Source organism: Leucoraja erinacea, chromosome 14 (genome assembly GCF_028641065.1).
Source record: "Leucoraja erinacea ecotype New England chromosome 14, Leri_hhj_1, whole genome shotgun sequence".
Classification (NCBI taxonomy): Eukaryota; Metazoa; Chordata; class Chondrichthyes; order Rajiformes; family Rajidae; genus Leucoraja; species Leucoraja erinaceus.
In genome coordinates, this window is record NC_073390.1 from 24,435,164 (window position 1) to 24,456,605 (window position 21,442).

Below are 21,442 nucleotides of genomic sequence, written 5' to 3' on the forward strand. Positions count from 1 at the left end.
GTGGGTGCAGGGGTTGCACCTCAGCCCGCTCACCAGAACCCACCCTCTCCTCTGTTCGCTGCTATCTGAGAGCGATGAGAGAGAGAGAGAGAGAGAGAAAGAGCCTTTCAGCGTCTCTGTACCCTACCCTGTACTCCATCTCTCCTGCCACTCCTTCCATCACTCTGCCACTGGTAACTACCTCTTCAGCTGCTCAGAGCTGGAGAATTACCCCCTAAACCTTTCCACCTGTCTCTCCCCCCTTCTGCCACATTAAAACCTCACTCGTTGTTCAAGTTTGATCATCTGTCCTAATATCTGTGACGATGTTAGCTTTAGTTTGATAAGAATGTTTTATGGTCATATATCCCAAAATGGAACAAATACAATTCTTACTTGTAGCAGCTCAGTAGAGATGTAAACATAGTACTCTGTAAATAGCCTCTTGGTTGTAGGCAAGTAGCTGCTCCTGAACTTGGGTGTTACAGTTTTCACGCTCCTGTACCTTCCTTCTGATGGCAGGAGTAATATGGCCAGGGTGGTGTGGGTCTCTGATGATGCTGGCTGCCCTTTTGATGCAGTGACTCTTGTACAGTAGATCCCTTCGATGATCGGGTGGTCAGTCCCGTGTTGGGGAATGTCCACCACTTTTTGCAACCTTTTGGCTCCAATGAAGGCATGAGATAATGTTTCCATTGTCCGCCTCGCTCCCCTGATGCTCGCCCCTCGCCCTCTGAACTCCATCTCCTGTGATTTCAGGGCTTGACTCATCTTCACCAGCACAAGGTGATTCACCGTGATATCAAGGGTCAGAACGTCTTGCTGTCGGAGAACGCTGAGGTCAAGTTGGGTGAGTGAACCTTGCATCATTGATTGATTGGACGATACAGCACGGAAAAAGGCCCTTCGGCCCACTGAGTCCACACCCACCATTGGTCACCCGTTCACACCCGTTATATGTCAACTCACTCCTCATCCACTCCCTACGCACTAGGGGTAATTATACAGGGGGCAAATTAACCTATAAACCCGCCCGTCTTTGGGGCCTAAACCTAAATCTAAAAACCTCATGTGGGAGGAAACCGGAACACCCGGAGAAAATGCATGTGGTCACAGAGAGAACGTGCAAACTCCACACAGGCATCTGATCTCATGCGAGCCTGGGCGCTTTGCAAGTAACTGGAGACTGAGTGAAAAGATTGTCCCCTCCGAGGTCCCTTTTAAATCTCTCCCCTCTAACCTTAATCCTGTGCCCTCTAGTTTTTGAATTGTCTACCTTGGGGAAAAGACTGTGAGCGCTCACTTGATCCATGCCGCTCATGATCTTGTACACGTCAATAAGGCCGCCTGTCAGCCTCCTACGCTCCGAAGACAACAACCCCAGCCTGTCCAACCACCCCCTATAACTCCAGCCCACAAGCCCAGGTAACGTCCTGGTGGATCTCTCCTGCACGCGTTGTGATGTAATGACGCCCAGGTCTCGCTTTGCTGCAGTTGACTTTGGAGTGAGCGCACAGCTGGATCGAACGGTGGGGAGGAGGAACACCTTCATCGGCACCCCCTACTGGATGGCACCCGAGGTGATCGCCTGCGACGAGAATCCTGATGCTACTTACGACTTCAAGGTAAGTCGTAGCCATAACCATGCAGTACTGTAACAGGCCCTTCGGCCCTACTCCTCCATGCTGACCAAGATGCCTCATCTAAGCTAGTCCCATCTGCTTGTATTCGCCAATATCCCTCTAAACCTATCCATGTACCTGTCCATGTACCTGCCTCAACTACCACCTCGTTCCATATACCCATGAAAATGTTGCCCAAAGGATTTGGTCTCCATTTGTCGACTTCTTAGAAGCATGTGGTGCAACACAAACGTAGAAGCGATCCGTTTCAAGACTGGGTGAATGGTGGTCAAGAATAACAAATAGCTACCTCTCATTTATTCTTCTACTTAATACCTCTGCTTCTTTTCTCCTCATTTTCTTTCTTTTCTCATTTTCCTTTTCTCACTTTCTGATATCACACACTTTTCTATTTTTCTATTCTTTTTCTGTCTCCTTTTTATTGTTAAAATAAAAATAATAAGAAGTTGTACATGAATTGTAACATGCCAATGGTATCTATGGTACCATATTATTGTACTTCTAATAATAAATAAATTAATTAATAAATTAATAAATTAAAATAAAACGTTGCCCCTCCGGTTTCTATTAAATCTTTTCCTTTAAGCCAGTGTCCTCTGGTTCTTGATTCCCATACCCAAATATCTTACCTCATTCATAGAAACATAGAAACATAGAAAATAGGTGCAGGAGTAGACCATTCGGCCCTTCGAGCCTGCACCGCCATTCAATATGATCATGGCTGATCATCCAACTCAGTATCCTGTACATGACTTCTCTCCATACCCCCTGATTCCTTTAGCCACAAGGGCCACATCTAACTCCCTCTTAAATATAGCCAATGAACTGGCCTCAACTACCTTCTGTGGCAGAGAATTCCAGAGATTCACCACTCTCTGTGTGAAAAATGTTTTCCTCATCTCGGTCCTAAAAGATTTCCCCCTCATCCTTAAACTGTGACCCCTTGTTCTGGAATTCCCCAACATCGGGAACAATCTTCCTGCATCTAGCCTGTCCAACCCCTTAAGAATTTTGTAAGTTTCTATAAGATCCCCCCTCAATCTTCTAAATTCTAGCAAGTACAAACCGAGTCTATCCAGTCTTTCTTCATATGAAAGTCCTGACATCCCAGGAATTAGTCTGGTGAACCTTCTCTGTACTCCCTCTGTGGCAAGAATATCTTCCCTCAGATTAGGAGACCAAAACTGTACACAATACTCCAGGTGTGGTCTCACCAAGACCCTGTACAACCCATCAATTCCCTTCATGATTTTATACTCTTGTATAAGATTATCCCTCCGCGTCCTGCACTCCAAGGAATAAAGTCCTCTCCTGCTCAAACTCTCCCTGTAGCCCAGGCCATCGAGTCCTGGCAACATCCATGTACATTTTCTCTGTACTCATCCATGCCGACCAAAATGCATCATCTAAGCTAATCCCATTTGCCCGCATTTAGAAACATAGAAACATAGAAATTAGGTGCAGGAATAGGCCATTCGGCCCTTCGAGCCTGCACCGCCATTCAATTTGGTCCACATGCCTCGAAAGCTTTCCTGTTCATGTATCTGTCCGAGTCTTTTAAATGTGATTACAGCAGCTACCTCCTTGTTTCCTAAATCACCCCTTAGCCTCCTCTGCTCCAAGGAATAAAGTCCGAGCCTGCCAACCTCTCCCTGTAGTTCAAGCCTTTGAGTCCTGGCAACATCCTTGTAAGAATTCGATTTTGGTGAGAATCAGTCTAAAGAAGGGTCTTGACCCAAAACGTCATCTATCCATGTTCTCCGGAGATGGTGCCTGACCCGCTGAGTTACTATGGAACTGATGGGCGACAGTGCTGAGAGAACTATATTCTGCACTGTTTTTTACCCTTTGCTCTACCCATTGTATTTGAGTTTGTCTTAATTGTATTTATGTACACTGATATCTGATCTTTGGAGAGCATGCAACATAAAGCTTTTCATTGTCGGTACAAAAAAATGCTGAAGAAACTCAGCGGGTGCAGCAGCATCTATGGAGCGGAGGAAATAGGCAATGTTTCAGTCCGAAACTATAGATGCTGCTGCACCCGTTGAGTTTCTCCAGCATTTTTGTGTACCTTCGATTTTCCAGCATCTGCAGTTCCTTCTTAAAAGCTTTTCACTGTACCTGGCACATGTAACAACAATAAACCTAAAACTTAAACTTAAGAGTCCTGTAGATCTGTTGTTGGTACATATGACAACTAAACACTCTTGACTCTCTCTTCACCCTGGAATGTAATTTTTGCTGCTTTACCTGCTCCTGTTCTCTGTTGACAGAGTGACTTGTGGTCGCTTGGAATCACAGCCATGGAGATGGCAGAAGGAGCTCCACGTAAGTCCCTCCCGACCCTCCCCCGTATCCATGCGCTGCTGCTCGTGCGATGTTCCAGCCACCCGTCAGCTGGAAGTGCTCCCCGTTGCCCGACTCCATGCATTGCGCGATTCCCTCTGTCAATGTCTCAGCCCGTCTCCTCACTTGAGAACACAGCCCGGGGCCCACGGAAGCCCACAGGCAGCACAGCGGGGCTCGAGGAGCAGAGGAGCAGAATTAGGCCATTCGGCCCATCAAGTTTACTCCGCCGTTCAATCATGGCTGATCGATCTTTCCCTCTCTCAACCCCATTCTCCTGCCTTCTCCCCATAACCCCTGATACCCTTACCAATCAAGAACCTGTCAACCTCCGCCTTGAAACATCCATTGCCTTGGCCTCCGCAGCCGACTGTGACCCGGGTTCGATCCTGACAATGGGTGTTGCCTGTGTATGGAGTTTGAACGTTCTTCCTGTGACTGCCTAGGTTTCCTCCGGGTGCTACGGTTTTCTCCCACATCCCAAAGACGTGTGGGTTTGTCGGTTAATTGGCCTCTGTAAGTCTTGTGGTAATTTAATTTCCAACTCCAGTGTAAAAATAATGTCATGGGATGAAATCTGCTAACCCTAAGTGTCCTGGTTTATATGTAACGTCTGACCACCCCACTGGAATAGGATCAGGCAGTTAGAATGTGCATCGAATTATTCCCAGCACACAATCAGACCGACTCAAAGAGTGGCTCAGTGTCCGTGTTCTAATGTACTCCTCTCTCTCACCCCCGCCCCCCTTCCTCCATCTGTCTCGCCACACCTCTCTCTCACCCCCCTCTGTCTCACCACTCCTTCTCTGTCTCGCTTCTCCCTCCCTCTCACCCCCCTCCTTTCCTCTTCTGCCCCTCCCACTCTCTCTCACCCCTCTCCTTTCTCATTCGTCCCTCCCCCTTCCCTCTCACCCCTCCCCCTTCCCCGCTCACCCCTCCCCCTTCCCTCTCACCCCGCCCCTTTCTCACTCACCCCGCCCATTTCTCACCCCTTTCTGGCTCAACCCCTCTCCACACTGTCTTCCTCTCTCTCTCACACACCATCCTTGGCTCTCATGCCACCCTTCTCTCTCCCTTCATTATCTTCCCCTATTCATCCCAAACATCCTTATTTCTTGCCAATCCTCTCTTTCTGCCCCCATTCCCTGTCTATCTCTCTCACCCTTTCGCCCTCCCCCCCCCCCCCCTTTGCTCTCTCAACCCTCTCTCCCCTCCCCACTTTTCCCTTTCTCTCCTTCCTCCCCTCCAAACCCATCCCCCCCTCTGTCTCTCTCTCCCCACCTGTGCTATCGCCTGCAGCTCTGTGTGACATGCATCCAATGAGGGCACTCTTCCTCATTCCGAGGAACCCGCCGCCTCGGTTGAAGTCCAAGAAGTGGTGAGTATGGTGCCCGCAGTGCCCACTGTGCCCGGCTGGTAGTGAGTGGCACCTCCTGGTGGCTCGGTGGCAGAGCAGATCTTGCCTGGGCCAAGTTCACGTTGTGTGTCTGGGATAGCTCTGGGATGAGAGGGCCGACCTATCACCCGCGGCTATAGGGATGGGATCTGTGACCTTGGGATCTGAGGAGAACGAGGGGCGATCTCGCTGAAACACACGTGAACCAGAGGGGTGTGACGGGAGAGATGGTGAGATGCCTCCACCTGTGGGAGGGAGTTACAAGGTTATGGAGATTGTCCCCGCTGTCATCAGACAACTGAACCATTTCCATCACCAACAAGAGAGTGGTTCGGACCTCCCACCTACCTGATTGGAGACCTTCAGACTATCATTTACTGGATTTTATCTTGCAATAAACATTATTCCCTTCATCCTGGATATGTACACTGTGGACTGCCCCATTGTAATCATGTACAGTCTTTCTGCTGACTGGTTAGCATGCAACAGAAAGATTTTCACACAAAACATCACATATTCCTTCTCTCCAGAGATGCTGCCTGGCCCGCTGACGTTACTCCAGCATTTTGTGTCCATCTTCGCTTTTTACTGTACCGCGGTCCACGTGACAATAAATTGAACCAAATTGAACTAAATTAAACTATCCCTGGGTTGTGGAGGTCAGAACGTACAGAGTGAAGATTGGTAACATTTTCAGAATTCTGGCCTATGGAAAATTGGCACAGAAGAGTATTGGTTTATTGTATTGGTTGGAAGATCGAGACTACCCACTAAGTTAAGGAAGGACTGTTCAGGAGTCTGATAACAGTGGGCAAGTGATGGGTGCACTTTTGTATCTGCTCCCCAACGAGAGAGGTGAGAAGAGGGAATGGTGAGTGGTCTTTGATTATGTCTGCTGCTTTCCCGAGGCAGCATGAGGTGTAGATGGATCGATGGTGGGGAGTCTGTGATGCAACCCGATAGGATGCTTTCCACGTTGGTCAGAATCGTTGGCAACATGCCCAACTCCCATCGTCTTCTGAGAAACTAGAGTGACTGCAGATGCTGGTTTATACCGGATAGGCACAAAATGTTGGAGTAAGTCAATGGGTCAGGCAGCGTCCCTGGAGAAAAGGAATAGGTGACGTTTCGGGTCGAGACCCTTCTTCAGACTGAAAGGTACAGGTGGAGGAGGGCGGGGTAGAAAGCAGGAGGCGAGAAAAGGCCAGAACAAATCAGGGAGGGCAACAGTTGACGTCAACAAGGGTGGAGCCCACAATGGCCCGTTGTTGGCTGGGGAGGTATGCCGACAAGAGAGATGCAAGGATGCGAATATAAGGATGAGTTGGGGGAGTTGGCTGGCATTGTTGGCCGTAGTCCAGGACAGATTGTTGTTGATATTGAGGAATTTAGCAACTTGAAGCTCTCAACCATTTGCACCAGAGCACAGTTGCTGCTGGCGTGGGCAACCAGGACGTTGTGGGATGTCCAAGTTGGTGAGGATGGACTGCAGATGGACATCTCTCCGTACCCCACCTCGTCTTCCGCTAACATCGTCTCTCACTGCCTCCCCAGGTCGAAGAAGTTTGTGTCGTTCATCGAGGGGTGTCTGGTGAAGAACCACGGGCAGCGTCCTGCCACCGACCAGTTGCTGAAGCACCCCTTCATCAGAGACCAGCCCAACGAGAGGCAGGTCCGCATACAGCTCAAAGACCACATCGACAGGACCAAGAAACGGCGGGGGGAGAAAGGTGCGTGTGTGCGGGGGAGTGGAGAGACCGAGACATCGGAGTCCCTGCCCGAGATCCTGGGGTCAGTCAGTGGCTCCTGTCACTGACAGTCCCAGATCTCTCCTGATCCATGCTCCCACTCCCCATGTCCCACTCATCTCTCCATGGGATAAAGTCTACCCAGGGCTCATTACCTCAGCCTCAATCCCCCCACTGTCTCACTCACAACCACACACTCCCGCCCAAACTGGACATACTCAGGCCAGGGATTGATTCAAAGTCCCTCCACCCTCCATCTCCCTTGCACTCTCCACCTTTCTGCCACTCTCCCTTCCCCATCCTCTCCGCCTCCCTCGTTCCTTCCCCCTCCCTTGCTCTCTCTATCACCCTTGCCCTTCCATCTCCCTCACACCGTCCACATTCCTCTCATAGAAACATAGAAAATAGTAGTAGGCCATTCGGCCCTTCGAGCCTGCACCGCCATTCGATATGATCATGGCTGATCATCCAACTCAGTATCCCATTCCTGCCTTCTCTCCTTACCCCCTGATCCCTTTAGCCACAAGGGCCACATCTAACTCCCTCTTAAATATAGCCAATGAACTGGCCTCAACTACCTTTTGTGGCAGAGAATTCCACAGATTCACCCCCCTCCACCTTCTCCTGCCCCCACCCCTCCCCATCTGCCTTGCCCCTGAATGACCCTCTGTCTGCCTGTCGGCCATTGTGCCTGCAGCTGCCCCAGCCCCGAGCTCTGGACTCCCCTCCTCCCCAACGCTCGTTAATGTTTGCGCGAGGGCCACGTTCTCCCCGTGTGCCCAAGTCACCCCCATGTCCCCGATTGCCCGTGCTGCCTTACTGCGCTGATTCCTGTGTAGATGGAGCTGTGTCTGGTCCATAACGCCCGACTCTCCTCACCCCTCAGATGAGACGGAGTACGAATACAGTGGGAGCGAGGAAGAGGAAGATGAAGGAGATGCTGGAGAACCCAGGTAACGGGGCAACGAGAGGGGCAAGTGGACGCATTGGGCAGGTAGCTGCCTCTGGTAGACTTTAGAGATACGGTGCGGAAACAGGCCCTTCTGCCCCACCATGCCGACCCCTGTCCACCAGCTCTATCCTACACACTGGGAACAATTTACAATATTTACCAAAACCAATTAACCCACAAACCTGCACGTCTTTGGAATGTGGGAGAAAACCGGATCAGCCGATGAAAACCCGCACGGTCACAGGAAGAACATGCAAACTCCATAAAGACAGCACCCATAGGCCATTAAGATCATTGACCCATTGAGACCATTGCCTCATTGGAATCATTGGGACCATTGGGTGTATAGTAGGGGCCTGTGGGCCAGCGGTATTGGGGCGCTCTGGCAGAGGAGGCTGTGTCCCCCCCCCCCACTGCTGGGCTGGGCGGGCCGGAGGGGTGGTCGAAGGGCAGTGGTGACTGACCCCCGCCCGGCAGGGGAGGAGAGGAGAGGAGTGAGGGGAGGTGGGGTCCACGGGTGCCGGTGACTAACCCACTCCCTGCTGCAGCTCGATCGTCAACCTGCCGGGCGAGTCGACCCTGCGCCGGGACTTTCTGCGGCTGCAACTGGCCAACAAGGAGCGGTCGGAGGCCCTGCGGCGGCAGCAGCAACAGGAGCAGCACCGCGAGAACGAGGAGCACAAACGGCAGCTGCTGGCAGAGCGGCAGAAACGCATCGAGGAGCAGCGAGAGCAACGACGCAGGCTGGAGGAGGTAGGAGGGGGAGGGGGGCAGGCGGGGGGGGGGGGGGGGGAGGGAGAGAGGGGGAGAGACAGGGAAGGGGAGAGGTGGGGAGGGGAGGGCGGCAGATGCGGGGGTGGAGGGAGTGAAGGGAGAGTCGGGGGTGGAGGGGGGAGGGAGGGTGGGGTGGGGGGAGGGAGGGAGGGGAGAGGCGGGGTGGGAGGGGGAGGGGGTAGAGGGGTGAAGGAGGGAGGGAGGGGGGTAGATATGGTGGTGAGGGAGGGGAGAGGAAAAGTAGGGAGAGTGGTTGGGAGGATGGGGGAGGGTGGCAGGGAGGGGGAGTTGAGAGAGGTTGGGAAAGGAGAGAGTTGAGGGATGGCAGCTGGGAGGGAGGGATGGAGAGGACAGCGGCTGAAGGAGGTGAGGGACGGAGCATCAACGGCGACTCGAAGAGGTGAAAGAGTTTGTTTGTGGTCAGCGGGTGGAGGATGGATGCCTGACCTTTGGCCCCTGACCCCGGCTGACCCTGGGTTTCTCTTCCCCCCCCCCCCCGGTGACCCAGCAACAAAGGAGGGAGCGGGAGTTTCGGAAGCAGCAGGAGCGTGAGCAGAAGAGGAAGTTCGAGGAGATGGAGAGGTTGCAGCGGGAGGAGGAGAGGCGTAAGGCGGAGAGGGAGCAGGTGAGTTTGAGTTTAGTTTACTGTCACGTGTACAGTGAAATGTTTTTGTTGCATGCTAACCAGTCAGCAGAAAGACTATACATGATTACAATCGAGCCATCCGCGTTGTACAGATACATGATGAAGGGAATAACAATTAGTGCAAGGTAAAGCCGGCAATGTCCGATTAAAGATGGTGTGAGGGTCTCCAATGAAGTAAATGGGAGGTCAGGAGGACTGCTCTCTAGTTGATGGCTGATCTACCTTTCCTTCTCAACCCCATTCTCCTGCCTTCTCCCATAACCCCTGACACCCTTACTAATCAAGAATCTGCCAATCACTGCCCTAAAAACACTCAATGACGGCCACCACAATTAATTCCACAGATTCACCATCCTCCTCATCCCCTTTCTGAAGGCACGTTCTTTTATTCTGAGGCTATGGCTTCTGGTCCTGGACTCTACCACTATTTAGAAACCACATTTACTCTATTCAGGCCTTTCACTCTTCAGTAAGGTTCAATGAGGTTTCCCCCTCGTCCTTCTGAACACCAGCAAGTACAGGCCCAGTACAGGGCTAAACGCTCAACATATGTTAACCCGATAATTCCTGGGATCATTCTTCCAGGATCTGTGGTTGATGTCCATTCTTTTACACAGGGCTTTCTGAAATACAAGGTTTCAAAACTTGCCTTGACAGATTAGTAGTGAAAGGGGATGCTTGGGTTAACCTATGTTACTGTGTGCGTGTGTGAGACTGTGTGTGACTGTGTGTGACACTGTGTGTGAGACTGTGTGTGAGCCTGTGTGTGTGTGTGTGTGTGTGTGTGTGTGTGAGTGACTGTGTGTGTTTGTGTGACTGTCTGTGTCAGGGGCCACCGAGCGTTTTTTTGAAAGTGGGGGGGGGGCTGAGCGATCACTGATCAACGGCCTCGGGCGGGGGGGGGGGGGGAGGGGGGTGTTAGAGGGTCCCACAGTAGGGACATTTTGAAATTTGATGTATTAAAATCTCGTTTAGTGCATTGTAGAAGTATGATTTCAATGTTTTTGTTTGAAGTATTTTTAAGATAATGTAGGGCCTACATGAGAGATAGGAGCAGGTGATTATTATTTTTGTTATAGCTCAACCTCCACAAACTGGGGCATAATAATACAGGCCACCCCCCACCTCAAAAAATGGGGGTGTTTATCCCCCACCTACCTGGGACAGCGATCACCGGGTACCAGGTGTCAGGGGAACCGGTTACCGGGGGATGCGGGCGACATGTCACTGAGGTACAGATTACCGGCACTCGTGCCCGCTCCGTTTATCATTGTGTTTCCGACGGGGTGGATGGACAGGGTGATGATAGTGGGGCTTAGGGTCAGTGAAACGGGGCGGCACATGTAGTACCCCATGACCCGTTGGAGGGCAGAGTGCCCCGGGTGGGTGGGGTACGCCGTGGGAGGGGGTGGTTTGGGCAAGAGGGGTTGTGTTGTGCTGGAGATGTTGGCATACAGGGAGGTGTGGAGTTGCCACCAATATTGCTGCTGGAGTCGATGGGTGCAGTGGGTGGCGGCCATTTGGCCCATTGAGCCTAGCCCGTCTCTTTGAACGAGCACCCTCCTAGGTCCCCTCTTATCTTGTGTAGGAAGGAACTGCAGATGCTGATTTAGAAAATAGAACCAAAATGCTTGAGTAACTCAGTGGATCAGGCAGCATCTCTGACGAAGGGTCCCGACCCGAAACGATACGTAAACCATTCATTTTCTCCAGAGATGCTGCCTGACTGAGTTACTCCAGCATTTTGTGTTTATCTCCCCTATTGCCTTGCTCTTCCACCTGGACTTTTACAAGGTTTCCCCTTCAGTGCTCGGCCCAGCCCTCTTTGTGAAGGGTCTCCTGAGCGCTGTCTCTCCACTCTCTGCCTTTGCCTCTGGTGTGATCACCCGAAGTCAATGTTGTACGTCTCTTGCAACAACTTCTCGTTGTTTGTTCCACCACAGGATTGTGAACATGCTCTCGGTCTCGTACTCCCCTCCCCTGCAACGTAAATAGCCCGAGTCTACACATGACTGAGACCTTTCATTGCTCACCCATTCTGGCTTTGCTACGAACTCTTGACATCCTTCCTGGTGTGAGACCAGAGCTGACCCTGGAATCTATCTGGGGTTAGCCAGTGTTTGACATGGCAGCTCTCTGTGTTTTTTTGTCCCTGATTCCCCTATAAATAGGAGCAGGAAGGTTGGGTTGTCAGCAACGTTCTCCATTAGTCCGACCCCTTGACCTCGTGCCCTCAGACCGTTGCTCGGTTCCACACTGCTCCGTGTGTGAGTGTGGGAAGCCTCCACTCTCCCCCCACCCCACACACCCTCCCCCACCTCACGTTCACCTGCCCGGCAGCCTGCCCCTACCGTGGGGAGTTGCTGACCCCCCACCCCCACTCCCCCTCCCGGTGTGTTACGTACGGGTGAGGTTGGTGCTTCCTGCAGACACTGAACCGCCCGTGTCGGTCACTGAAGTACATCTGCCGGGCTGGCCGCTAACTCCCGGGGGGAACATCGCTAAAAAAGCCCTCCCCCCGGTTCCGCGGCCCAATTGTGTGACTGTCTGTGTGTGAGTGGTTGTGTGTGCATCTATGTGTATTTGTGTCTGTATGCTGTGACTTGGTGTTTGATCACGGTTCATTCCCCTCTGGTGGGGTCCAGGCTGGGGGTGAGGCTGGGTTTATTTCTGAGCACCCCCACCCTCCCCCCTCTCGGTGGTGCCTGTCCTCTGCTCCTCTGTGTCTGATCGTGCCTGTTTTCTCCCTTCCTCCCTCACAACCTCTCTCCCTCCCACCCTCTCTCTCTCTCTCTCTCTCCCTCTCCCTCCCTCTCTCTCCCTCCCTCCCTCTCCCCCTCCCTCTCGCTCACTCTGTCCCCTGCGCCAGGAGTACATCAGGCGACAGTTAGAGGAGGAACAGCGGCAGCTGGAGATCCTACAGCACCAGCTCCTGCAGGAGCAAGCTCTGCTACTGGTAAACGCATGCCCCCCTCTCCCTGCGTCCCCCCCCTCCCCCTGCATTCCCCCTCCCTCCCTGACAGGTCTCCCCCCCCCCCCACCATCCCCCCCCCCCTCCCCCTGCATTCCCCCTCCCTCCCTGACAGGTCCCCCCCCACCATGACCACCCCCTCCCATCAGTTTCTCCCTCAACCCCACCCTCCACCCCCCATAACTCCACCCACCCACACCCTCACCGTCCCATCTCTATCACTCTCCCTCCTCCGTCACCATTCACCCCCTGTCTCCCCACCACTCTCTCCCCACCACTCTCCTCTCTCCCCCTGCACCACTCTCTCCACCACCACTCTCTCTCCCCCCACACTCTCTCTCCCCCCACCTCTATCCCCCCTACTGCCCCCCCCCCCACTGCCCCCCCACCACTTCCCCCCCCTTCCACCACTTTCAGTAAATTGTATATTTACTGAATCTCTGTAGTTGATCACCCACTAACCCGCTGCCGGTTTCCCCGCGTATCGGCCCGGAGCCTGAGGGAACCATTGACGTTACTGACCACCTCTCCCCAATATCACAGTGTAAAATACAGTGCCCTCCATAATGTTTGGGACAAAGACCCGTCACTTACTTATTTACCTCTGTATTCCACAATTTGAGATTTGTAATAGAAAAAAAATCACCTGTGGTTAAAGTGCACATTTTCAGATTTTATTAAAAGGTATTTTTATACATTTTGGTTTCACCTTGATAAAATTACAGCTGTGTTTATACATAGCCCCCCCCCCCATTTCAGGGCACCATAATGTTTGGGACACATGGCTTCACAGGTGTTTGTACTTGCTCAGGTGTGTTTAAATGCCTCCTTAATGCAGGTATAAGAGAGCTCTCAGCACCCAGTCTTTCCTCCAGTCTTTTCATCACCTTTGGAAACTTTTATTGCTGTTTATCAACATGAGGACCAAAGTTGTGCCAATGAAAGTCAAAGAAGCCATTATGAGACTGAGAAACATGAATAAAATTGTTTGAGACACCAGCTAAACCTTAGGCTTACCAAAATCAACTGATTGGAACATCATTAAGAAGAAAGAGAGCACTGGTGAGCTTACTAATCACAAAGGTGACTGGCAGGCCAAGGAAGACCTCCACCGCTGATGACAGAAGAATTCTCTCTATAATTTAAAAAAATCCCCAAACACCTGTCCGACAGATCAGAAACCAGCTTCAGGAGTCAGGTGTGGATTTGTCAATGTCCACTGTCTGCAGAAGACTTCATGAACTGAAATACAGAGGCTACACTGCAGGATCCACTGGTTAGCCGCAAAAATAAGATGGCCAGGTTACAGTTTGCCAAGAAGTACTTAAAGGAGCAACCACAGTTCTGGAAAACGGTCTTGTGGACAGATGAGATGAAGATTAACTTGTATCAGAGTGATGGCAAGAGCAAAGTATGGAGGTGAGAAGGAACTGCCCAAGATCCAATGCATACCACCTCATCTGTGAAACATGGTGGTGGGGGTGTTATGGCCTGGGCATGAATGGCTGCTGAAGGTACTGGCTCACTTATCTTCATTGACGATACAACTGCTGATGGTAGTAGCATGATGAATTCTGAAGTGTATAGACACATCCTATCTGCTCAAGTTCAAACAAATGCCTCAAAATTCATTGGCCGGCAGTTCATTCTACAGCAAGACAATGATCTCAAACATACTGCTAAAGCAACAAAGGTGTTTTTCGAAGCTTAAAAATGGCCAATTCTTGAGTGGCCAGGTCAATCACCCGATCTGAACCCAATTGAGCATGCTTTTTACTAGCCCCCAAAACAAGCATAAGCTAAAGATGGCTGCAATATAGGTCTGGCAGAGCATCACTAGTGAAGACACCCAGCAACTGGTGATATCGATGAATCGCAAGGATATGCAACAAAATACTAAACAAGACTACTTTAATTTACATGACATTGCTGTGTTACAAACATTATGGTGCCCTGAAATGGGGGGACTATGTATAAACACTGTTGTAATTTCTACATGGTGAAACCAAAATGTATACAAAAGGATTTTACTAAAATCTGACAATGTGCACTTTAACCACATGTGATTTTTTTCTATCTCAAGTCTCAAATTGTGGAGTACAGAGGTAAATAAATAAATGATGGGTCTTTGTCCCAAACATTATGGAGGACATTATGGTATGTACATCCATACCCCTCCATTACCTGCATATCCATATCCAAAGGCCTCTTAAACACCACTATTGTATCTGCCTCCACCACCATTCCTGGCAGCACGTTCCAAGCACCCACCACCCTCTGTGAAAAACAAAAACTATCCCTGCACATCTCCTTGAAACATTGTCCCTCCCGCCTTAATGCTGTGCCCTCTAGTCTTTGATATTTCATTCTGGGGGGATAAAGGTTCAGCCTGTCTACTCTATCTATGCCTCTCACACCTTTATATACTTCTCTACTTAACCTCCATCGCTTCAGAGAAATGGTGTGAAATCTGTCAACTCTCAGGAAAAGCAATTTTGAACATCATTTATCTTGCAGTGTGAGCACTTAGATGTTCTTTTAATTGATGGGATTCTGAGTGAAAGACATGTGCTGGAGGAACTCAGCAGGTCAGGCAGCATCTGTGGAGGGAGTGGACAGGCGATGTTTTGGGTTGGGACACTTCTTCAGACGGATGGTGTAGGGGACCAAAAGCTGTAAAAGGGAGGTGGGGATAAAGCCTGGCAAGTGATAGATGAATGCAGGTTGAGGGGAGGGGGGGGGGGGGGGGGGGGGGGGGGTTGATAGGCAAATGCGTGCACCCCTTGGCACAGTGGCGCAACAGGTAGTGTCGCTGCCTCGTGGCCCAGGAGACTCACGTTTGATCACGACCTTGGAAGCTGTCTGTGTGGAGTTTGCAGGTTCTCCATGTGACCGCGTAGGTTTACACATGTGGGTTTGACGTGTGGGTTTAGACAATAGACAATAGATGCAGGAGTAGGCCATTCGGCCCCTCGAGCCAGCACCACCATTCAATGTGATCATGGCTGATCATCCCCAATCCATACCCCGTTCCTGCCTTCTCCCCATGTCCCCCTGACTACGCTATTTTTAAGAGCCCTATCTAGCTCTCTCTTAAAAGCATCCAGAGAACCTGCCTCCACCGCCCTCTGAGGCAGAGAATTCCACTCTTTTTGTTTGTAGGATACTTATAGGATAATTTTGTTTGTAGGATAATTGGCTTCTGTAAATTGTCCCTATCATGTAGGGAGTGGATGAGAAAGTGGGATAGTGTGAAAGGATGATCGACGATTGGCTTGGACTTGGTGGGCCCACGGGCCTGTTTCCATGGTTTATCTCCAAACTAAACTAAGTCTAGTTTGGCCCGTCAGCGCTGTGCATGTTGCTCTGGGTTAGACGAGACGGGTTTGGGTGAGACGGGATGAATGGGACGGGATGAATGGGTCCCGACCTATCACCGTGATCCACCTTCACCAACCCTCCCTCACCGACACTCCCTCACCGTGACCCCCCCCCCATCATGACCCCTCCCTCACCGTGACCACCACTCACCTTGATCCCCTGGTGTGGTGGTGCAGGAGTACAAGCGGAAGCAGCTGGAGGAGCAGCGGCAGGCCGAGCGGTTACAGAGACAGCTGCAACAGGAGCGGGCCTACCTGGTGTCACTGCAGCAGCAGCAGCTCGACAACAGGAGCGGCGACAAGAAGCCCCTCTACCACTTCAAGGACAGCCTCAGCGTCAGCGATAAACCCGCCTGGGCCAAGGAGGTACGCACCCGTCTGTGTGGGAACTGGGTCAGTGTGTGGGCACTGGGTCAGTGTGTGGGCAGTGGGTCAGTGTGTGGGCAGTGGGTCAGTGTGTGGGCAGTGGGTCAGTGTGTGGGCAGTGGGTCAGTGTGTGGGCAGTGGGTCAGTGTGTGGGGTCACTGGGTCAGTGTGTGAGCACTGGGTCAGTGTGTGGGCAGTGGGTCAGTGTGTGGGCACTGTGTCAGTGTGTGGGCACTGGGTCAGTGTGTGGGCAGTGGGTCAGTGTGTGGGCAGTGGGTCAGTGTGTGGGCAGTGGGTCAGTGTGGGCAGTGGGTCAGTGTGTGGGCAGTGTGGTCAGTGTGTGGGCGCTGGGTGGGTCAGTGGGTCAGTGTGTGGGCAGTGGGTCAGTGTGTGGGCAGTGGGTCAGTGTGTGGGCACTGGGTCAGTGTGTGGGCAGTGGGTCAGTGTGTGGGCAGTGGGTCAGTGGGTCAGTGTGTGGGCAGTGGGTCAGTGTGTGGGCAGTGGGTCAGTGTGTGGGCACTGGGTCAGTGTGTGGGCACTGGGTCAGTGTGTGGGCACTGGGTCAGTGTGTGGGCAGTGGGTCAGTGTGTGGGCAGTGGGTCAGTGTGTGGGCACTGGGTCAGTGTGTGGGCAGTGGGTGTGTGGGCACTGGGTCAATGTGTGGGCACTGGGTCAATGTGTGGTCAGTGTGTGGGCAGTGGGTCAGTGTGTGGGCAGTGGGTCAGTGTGGGGCACTGGGTCAGTGTGTGGGCACTGGGTCAGTGTGTGTGGGCAGTGGGTCAGTGTGTGAGCACTGGGTCAGTGTGTGGGCACTGGGTCAGTGTGTGGGCACTGGGTCAGTGTGTGGGCAGTGGGTCAGTGTGTGGGCACTGGGTCAGTGTGTGGGCACTGGGTCAGTGTGTGGGCAGTGGGTCAGTGTGTGGGCAGTGGGTCAGTGTGTGCACTGGGTCAGTGTGGCAGCAGTGGGTCAGTGTGTAGGCACTGGGTCAGTGTACCTTACCGTGCCAGTGGGTCAGGCTGTGATCCTGACTAGGGCTACTGTGTAGGTACGTGTCAGTTTCTACGTTCTCCATGTTGTGTGGGCATGTGGGTTATGTACGGTGCTCCGGTTTCCTCCCACACTCCAAAGACCGCAGGTTTGTAGGTTAATTGGCCTCTGTAATTTGTAAATTGCCCATACTGTGTTGGATAGTGCTAGTGTACGGGATGATCGCTGGTCGGCACGGACTCGGTGGGCCGAGGGGACTGTTTAGAAAGTCTGAAGTGCGGGCATTGGGCCTGGGGTCCAGGTATCAGTGTGGGCACTGTGTCAGTGTGCGGGCATTGGGCCTGGGGTCCAGGTATCAGTGTGGGCACTGTGTCAGTGTGTGGGCATTGGGCCTGGGGTCCAGGTATCAGTGTGGGCACTGTGTGCGCCAGTACTGGGGCCCACAGCTGGGCTACCACGGCCTAAAGCAGCGGTCCTGCTGTGGATGGACACAGCGTACTGGAGTAACTCAGTGGGACAGGCAGCATCTCTGGAGAGAAGGAATGGGTGATATTTCGGGTCAAGACCCTTCTTCAAACTGAGAAGTCCTGCTGACCAACAGGCGTGTGCTGTCCCCCGAGGAGATATCACACAGACTGGAGCTCAGCGGGTCAGGCAGCATCTGTGGAGGAATGGTCACAGCCCAAAATGTCGTCTGTCTCTTTCTTTCCACAGATAGATGCTGCCTGACCAACTTAGTTCCTCCAGCACTTTGTGTTCTGATAGAGTGACTGGATTGATTCAAGGGACCTAATGTCCTCTCTCCATTCCTTTAGTCAAAGAGCCATACAGCACAGATAAAGGCCCTTCGATCCGACTCATCCATGCTGACCTTAATGCCCCAACTAAGTGCAATTTGCCCATATTTGCCTCATATCCATTTGAATTGTTCCTATCCCTGTACCTATCCGAATATCTTTTAAATGGTGTTATAGTATGTGTCTCAAACACCTCCTCCAGCAGCTCGTTCCATATACCCACCACCCTCTTGAGTGAAAAACTTGCTGTATTAAATCTTTCCCCTCTTAAACCTATGTCCTCTGGTTCTTGATCCCCCTCAGTCTGGGTAAAAGACTGTACCTCTTTCGTATCAATTCCTCTCATGATTTTATACATCTCTATAAGATCACCCATCATCCTCCTGCGCTCCAAGGAACAAAATCCCATCCTCTCCCTGTAGCTCAGGCCCTCGATTTGTGGCAACATCCTCGTAAATCTACTCTGCACACTTTCCAGCTGAATGCCATCTTTCCTATAGCAGAGGAGACCAAAACTGAACACAATAACTGAACTTTATTGCCTTCCACACAGTGGGAAACGTTGATTCTGCTGTGGGGGATGTTAAATTCTAGTGTTGTGTTCATTTTATTTTATTTGTGTGCTACATGGTTACTCAAATTTCACTGCACCAATTGGTGTATGTGACAATAAATGTAACTTGAATTTGAAATGCAGCCTCATCAAGGTCTTGTACAATTCAAGTCAAGAGTGTTTTATTGTCCTATGTCCCAAAACGGAACAATTTAATTCTTACTTACAGCGGCACAACAGATATGTGAACATAGTACACTGTAAATACCACAATAATTAACAAAAAAAATTCGTACATATAAAAATAAGACACATAAATATTCAATAATAGTGCAAAGTCAAAAAATGATGCTCCCAAGTCAGTGAAGTCTCTTTGGAGGCTGTAGTGTTTAATAGCCTGATGGGTGTAAAGAAGCTGCTCCTGATCCTGGGCGTTACAGTTTTCAGACACCTATACCTACTACTGTGCCTTCTATAACCGCCACTATAACGTTCAACTTCTCTGCTCAAGATCCTGACTGATGAAGGCCTTCTCCACCACCCTGTCTACCTGTCACTCCATTTTTGCTCTCTAGCCCGGCTCTGGAGGGGAGGTGTGTGTTTAAGTTGTGAATGAGTTATGTTTTCGCCCTGATTCAGGTTCAGCGGCGGTCACACAGTAACTCTCCGCAGCGCACGACCAAACAGGAGCAGTTGAGTACGAGGTCCAACTCGTCCAATGACATCTTGGGGGACCCGACCGACTCTGGCCAGTTGCCGCCGGGTCCTCACTTGCATCCGACGGCTCAGTCCGCCGCCGCCGCCGCCCAGTACCCCGGGCAAGGCGAGAGGGCGAGGTCCAACCTTGGCAAGAACCCGAGGCAAGGCGCACCCAAGTCACAGCTTGATCCCACGGCACCGAAGGGCAAGTTGCCGAAGCAATCGAAGAGGACGCCGGGCAAGCCGAGAGCGTCGCTGGGATTTGTGTTCGACTTTGGACCGGACGGCGTGGTGAAAAAGAAAGTAAAGGCTCCCGACGGTCAGGGTGTAGAGGAATGTGGCTTTGCGATGCGGCACGGTAGGGAGGTGAGGAGGCAGAAGGGCAGGCAGCCTGATTACCACTTCACCATCATGCCCAACGGCGCAGTGCAGAGACGAGCGAGGATTCCCGCCATCAAACTGGACTCCCCGCCCGAGGAGCAGACATTTCAGTGGGAGGAGGGCAGGTCTTTGGAGATGGACCTCTCCCCTCCCTCCTCCACTCACCTCGCCCTCTCCCCGCTCACCCCATCCGCTGACCACAATGTCTTCCACTACAGCCCCAGCTCCCCGACAGGTAGCGGCCTGCTGACCGACCCCCTGGCCCCGCACACTCTCCTCTACCGTCCCAGCCCCTCTCGCAGCTCCAGCGTCCCCAATCTGAGCCAAGATCCCCCGTCACCTGTCCCCGGCTGCTGGGTGTCCCGCTCAGCCCACGTCTCACCCTGCGGCTCCCGCCGCAGCCGTGCTGGCTCTTCCAACGGAGGCTCCGCTGGTTCCCCCCGACTTCCTCTCCCCGGACCACCTCTCCCCCCACTGGTCATCAGACTCCTCCCTGACCTCCCATGAGGACAACGGCAGGTCACTGAGGTACAGCCCGACGCTGAGGTTGGAGATTGAGCCAGAGTCGGGCTATTTGGATAGTTTGGGGGTTCGCTCACCCTCCCTGGAGGGGCGGGCCCCAGACCGCCGACACTCCCAGCCCGAAGGGGGGTTGCGCTCTATGCTAGCTGCCAACCAGATGCACCCCTTAATGCCTGTCCGCATAACCATCTTCCGTTCCCACAGCAGCCCACACTCCACCTCGCCCAGCTCACCCCTTCCCTCCCTCCAGCCCAGTACCCGGCATGCATTCCAACCCCTGCTTTCCAAACACGCACACGCACAGCCGTGGGCAAACCACTCACCACCTCTCCCGCAGCAGCACGGTCCCTTGTCCCACCATCCCAAGATACGACTGCAACACCCAGTCCCAAACACCCATCACTGACCCCGCCCCCCTCTCTGTCTCCCTCTTTCTCTCTCTATCTCTCTTTCTGTATCTCGTTGTCTGTCTGTCTCTCTCTCACTCTCTCTCTCTCCCTGTCTCTCCCTCTCTTTTTCTGTCTCGTTGTCTTTCTCTCTGTCCCTTTCTATCTTTCCCTCTCTCTCTTTCTTTTTCACTCAACCTCTCTATTCTCTCTTTCTCTGTCTGACTGTCTCAATGTGTTTTTTCTGTCTCTCTCTCTCCTCCCCTCAGTCATTCTCTTTCTCCCTCCCCTCCCTCCCCTCTCTCCTCTCTCTCTCTCTCTCTCTCTCTCTCTCTCTCTCTCTCTCTCTCTCTCTCATCTCTCTCTCTCTCTCTCTCTCTCTCTCTCTCTCTCTCTCTGTCCGTCAGTCTCTCTCTCTCTCTCTCTCTCTCTCTCACACACACACACACACACACTCTCTCTCTCTCACACACACTCTCTCTCTCTCTCTCTCTCTCTCACTCTCTCTCTCTCACCCCTTCTCCCTCCCACTCTCTCTCTCTCCCCCTCACTCTTTTTTTCTCTCTCTCCCCCCTCCCCCCTTCCCTCCCCCCCCCCCTCCCCCCCTCCCCTCTCCCCCCTCTCCCTCTGTGTGTGTGTGTCTCCCTTGCAGTTACAGAAAGATCCTGCAAACTCCACACAGAGAGAGTGTCGGAGGTCTGGATTGAACCGTGCCCTCTGGAGGCAGCTGACCCCTCCCCCGCCCCCAATTTTTGCCGCGGCCTCCTTCCCATGAGACCCATGTGATCATCCCTCCCTCCAGCGGCAACGTCAGCACAGAAGACCACCTCCACACCTCCCCGACCCCTCCACCCCTCCCCATCCATAGCCCTACCCCCACAACCACCAGCGCTATGTAATCCCCCTCCATCC

The 21,442-nt window shown here is 52.4% G+C and overlaps 1 protein-coding gene across 8 annotated transcripts in view; it reads left to right on the plus strand.

Annotated features, from left to right (window-relative positions):
• tnika (TRAF2 and NCK interacting kinase a) overlaps positions 1–21,442 on the plus strand; it is a 118,860-nt gene that overhangs the window by 62,302 nt on the left and 35,116 nt on the right. For 3 of the 8 annotated variants that reach the window (XM_055645830.1, XM_055645833.1, XM_055645831.1), the window contains exons 6-16: positions 739–829; positions 1,474–1,604; positions 3,899–3,953; positions 5,271–5,349; positions 6,922–7,097; positions 8,002–8,068; positions 8,616–8,820; positions 9,350–9,466; positions 12,357–12,443; positions 16,016–16,204; positions 19,182–19,544. In XM_055645830.1, the coding sequence (XP_055501805.1) occupies positions 739–829; positions 1,474–1,604; positions 3,899–3,953; positions 5,271–5,349; positions 6,922–7,097; positions 8,002–8,068; positions 8,616–8,820; positions 9,350–9,466; positions 12,357–12,443; positions 16,016–16,204; positions 19,182–19,544 (1,560 nt within the window). The remainder of the gene's footprint in view (positions 1–738; positions 830–1,473; positions 1,605–3,898; positions 3,954–5,270; positions 5,350–6,921; positions 7,098–8,001; positions 8,069–8,615; positions 8,821–9,349; positions 9,467–12,356; positions 12,444–16,015; positions 16,205–19,181; positions 19,545–21,442) is intronic. The other 5 variants (XM_055645834.1, XM_055645835.1, XM_055645836.1 and 2 more) reach the window with 3 other exon arrangements.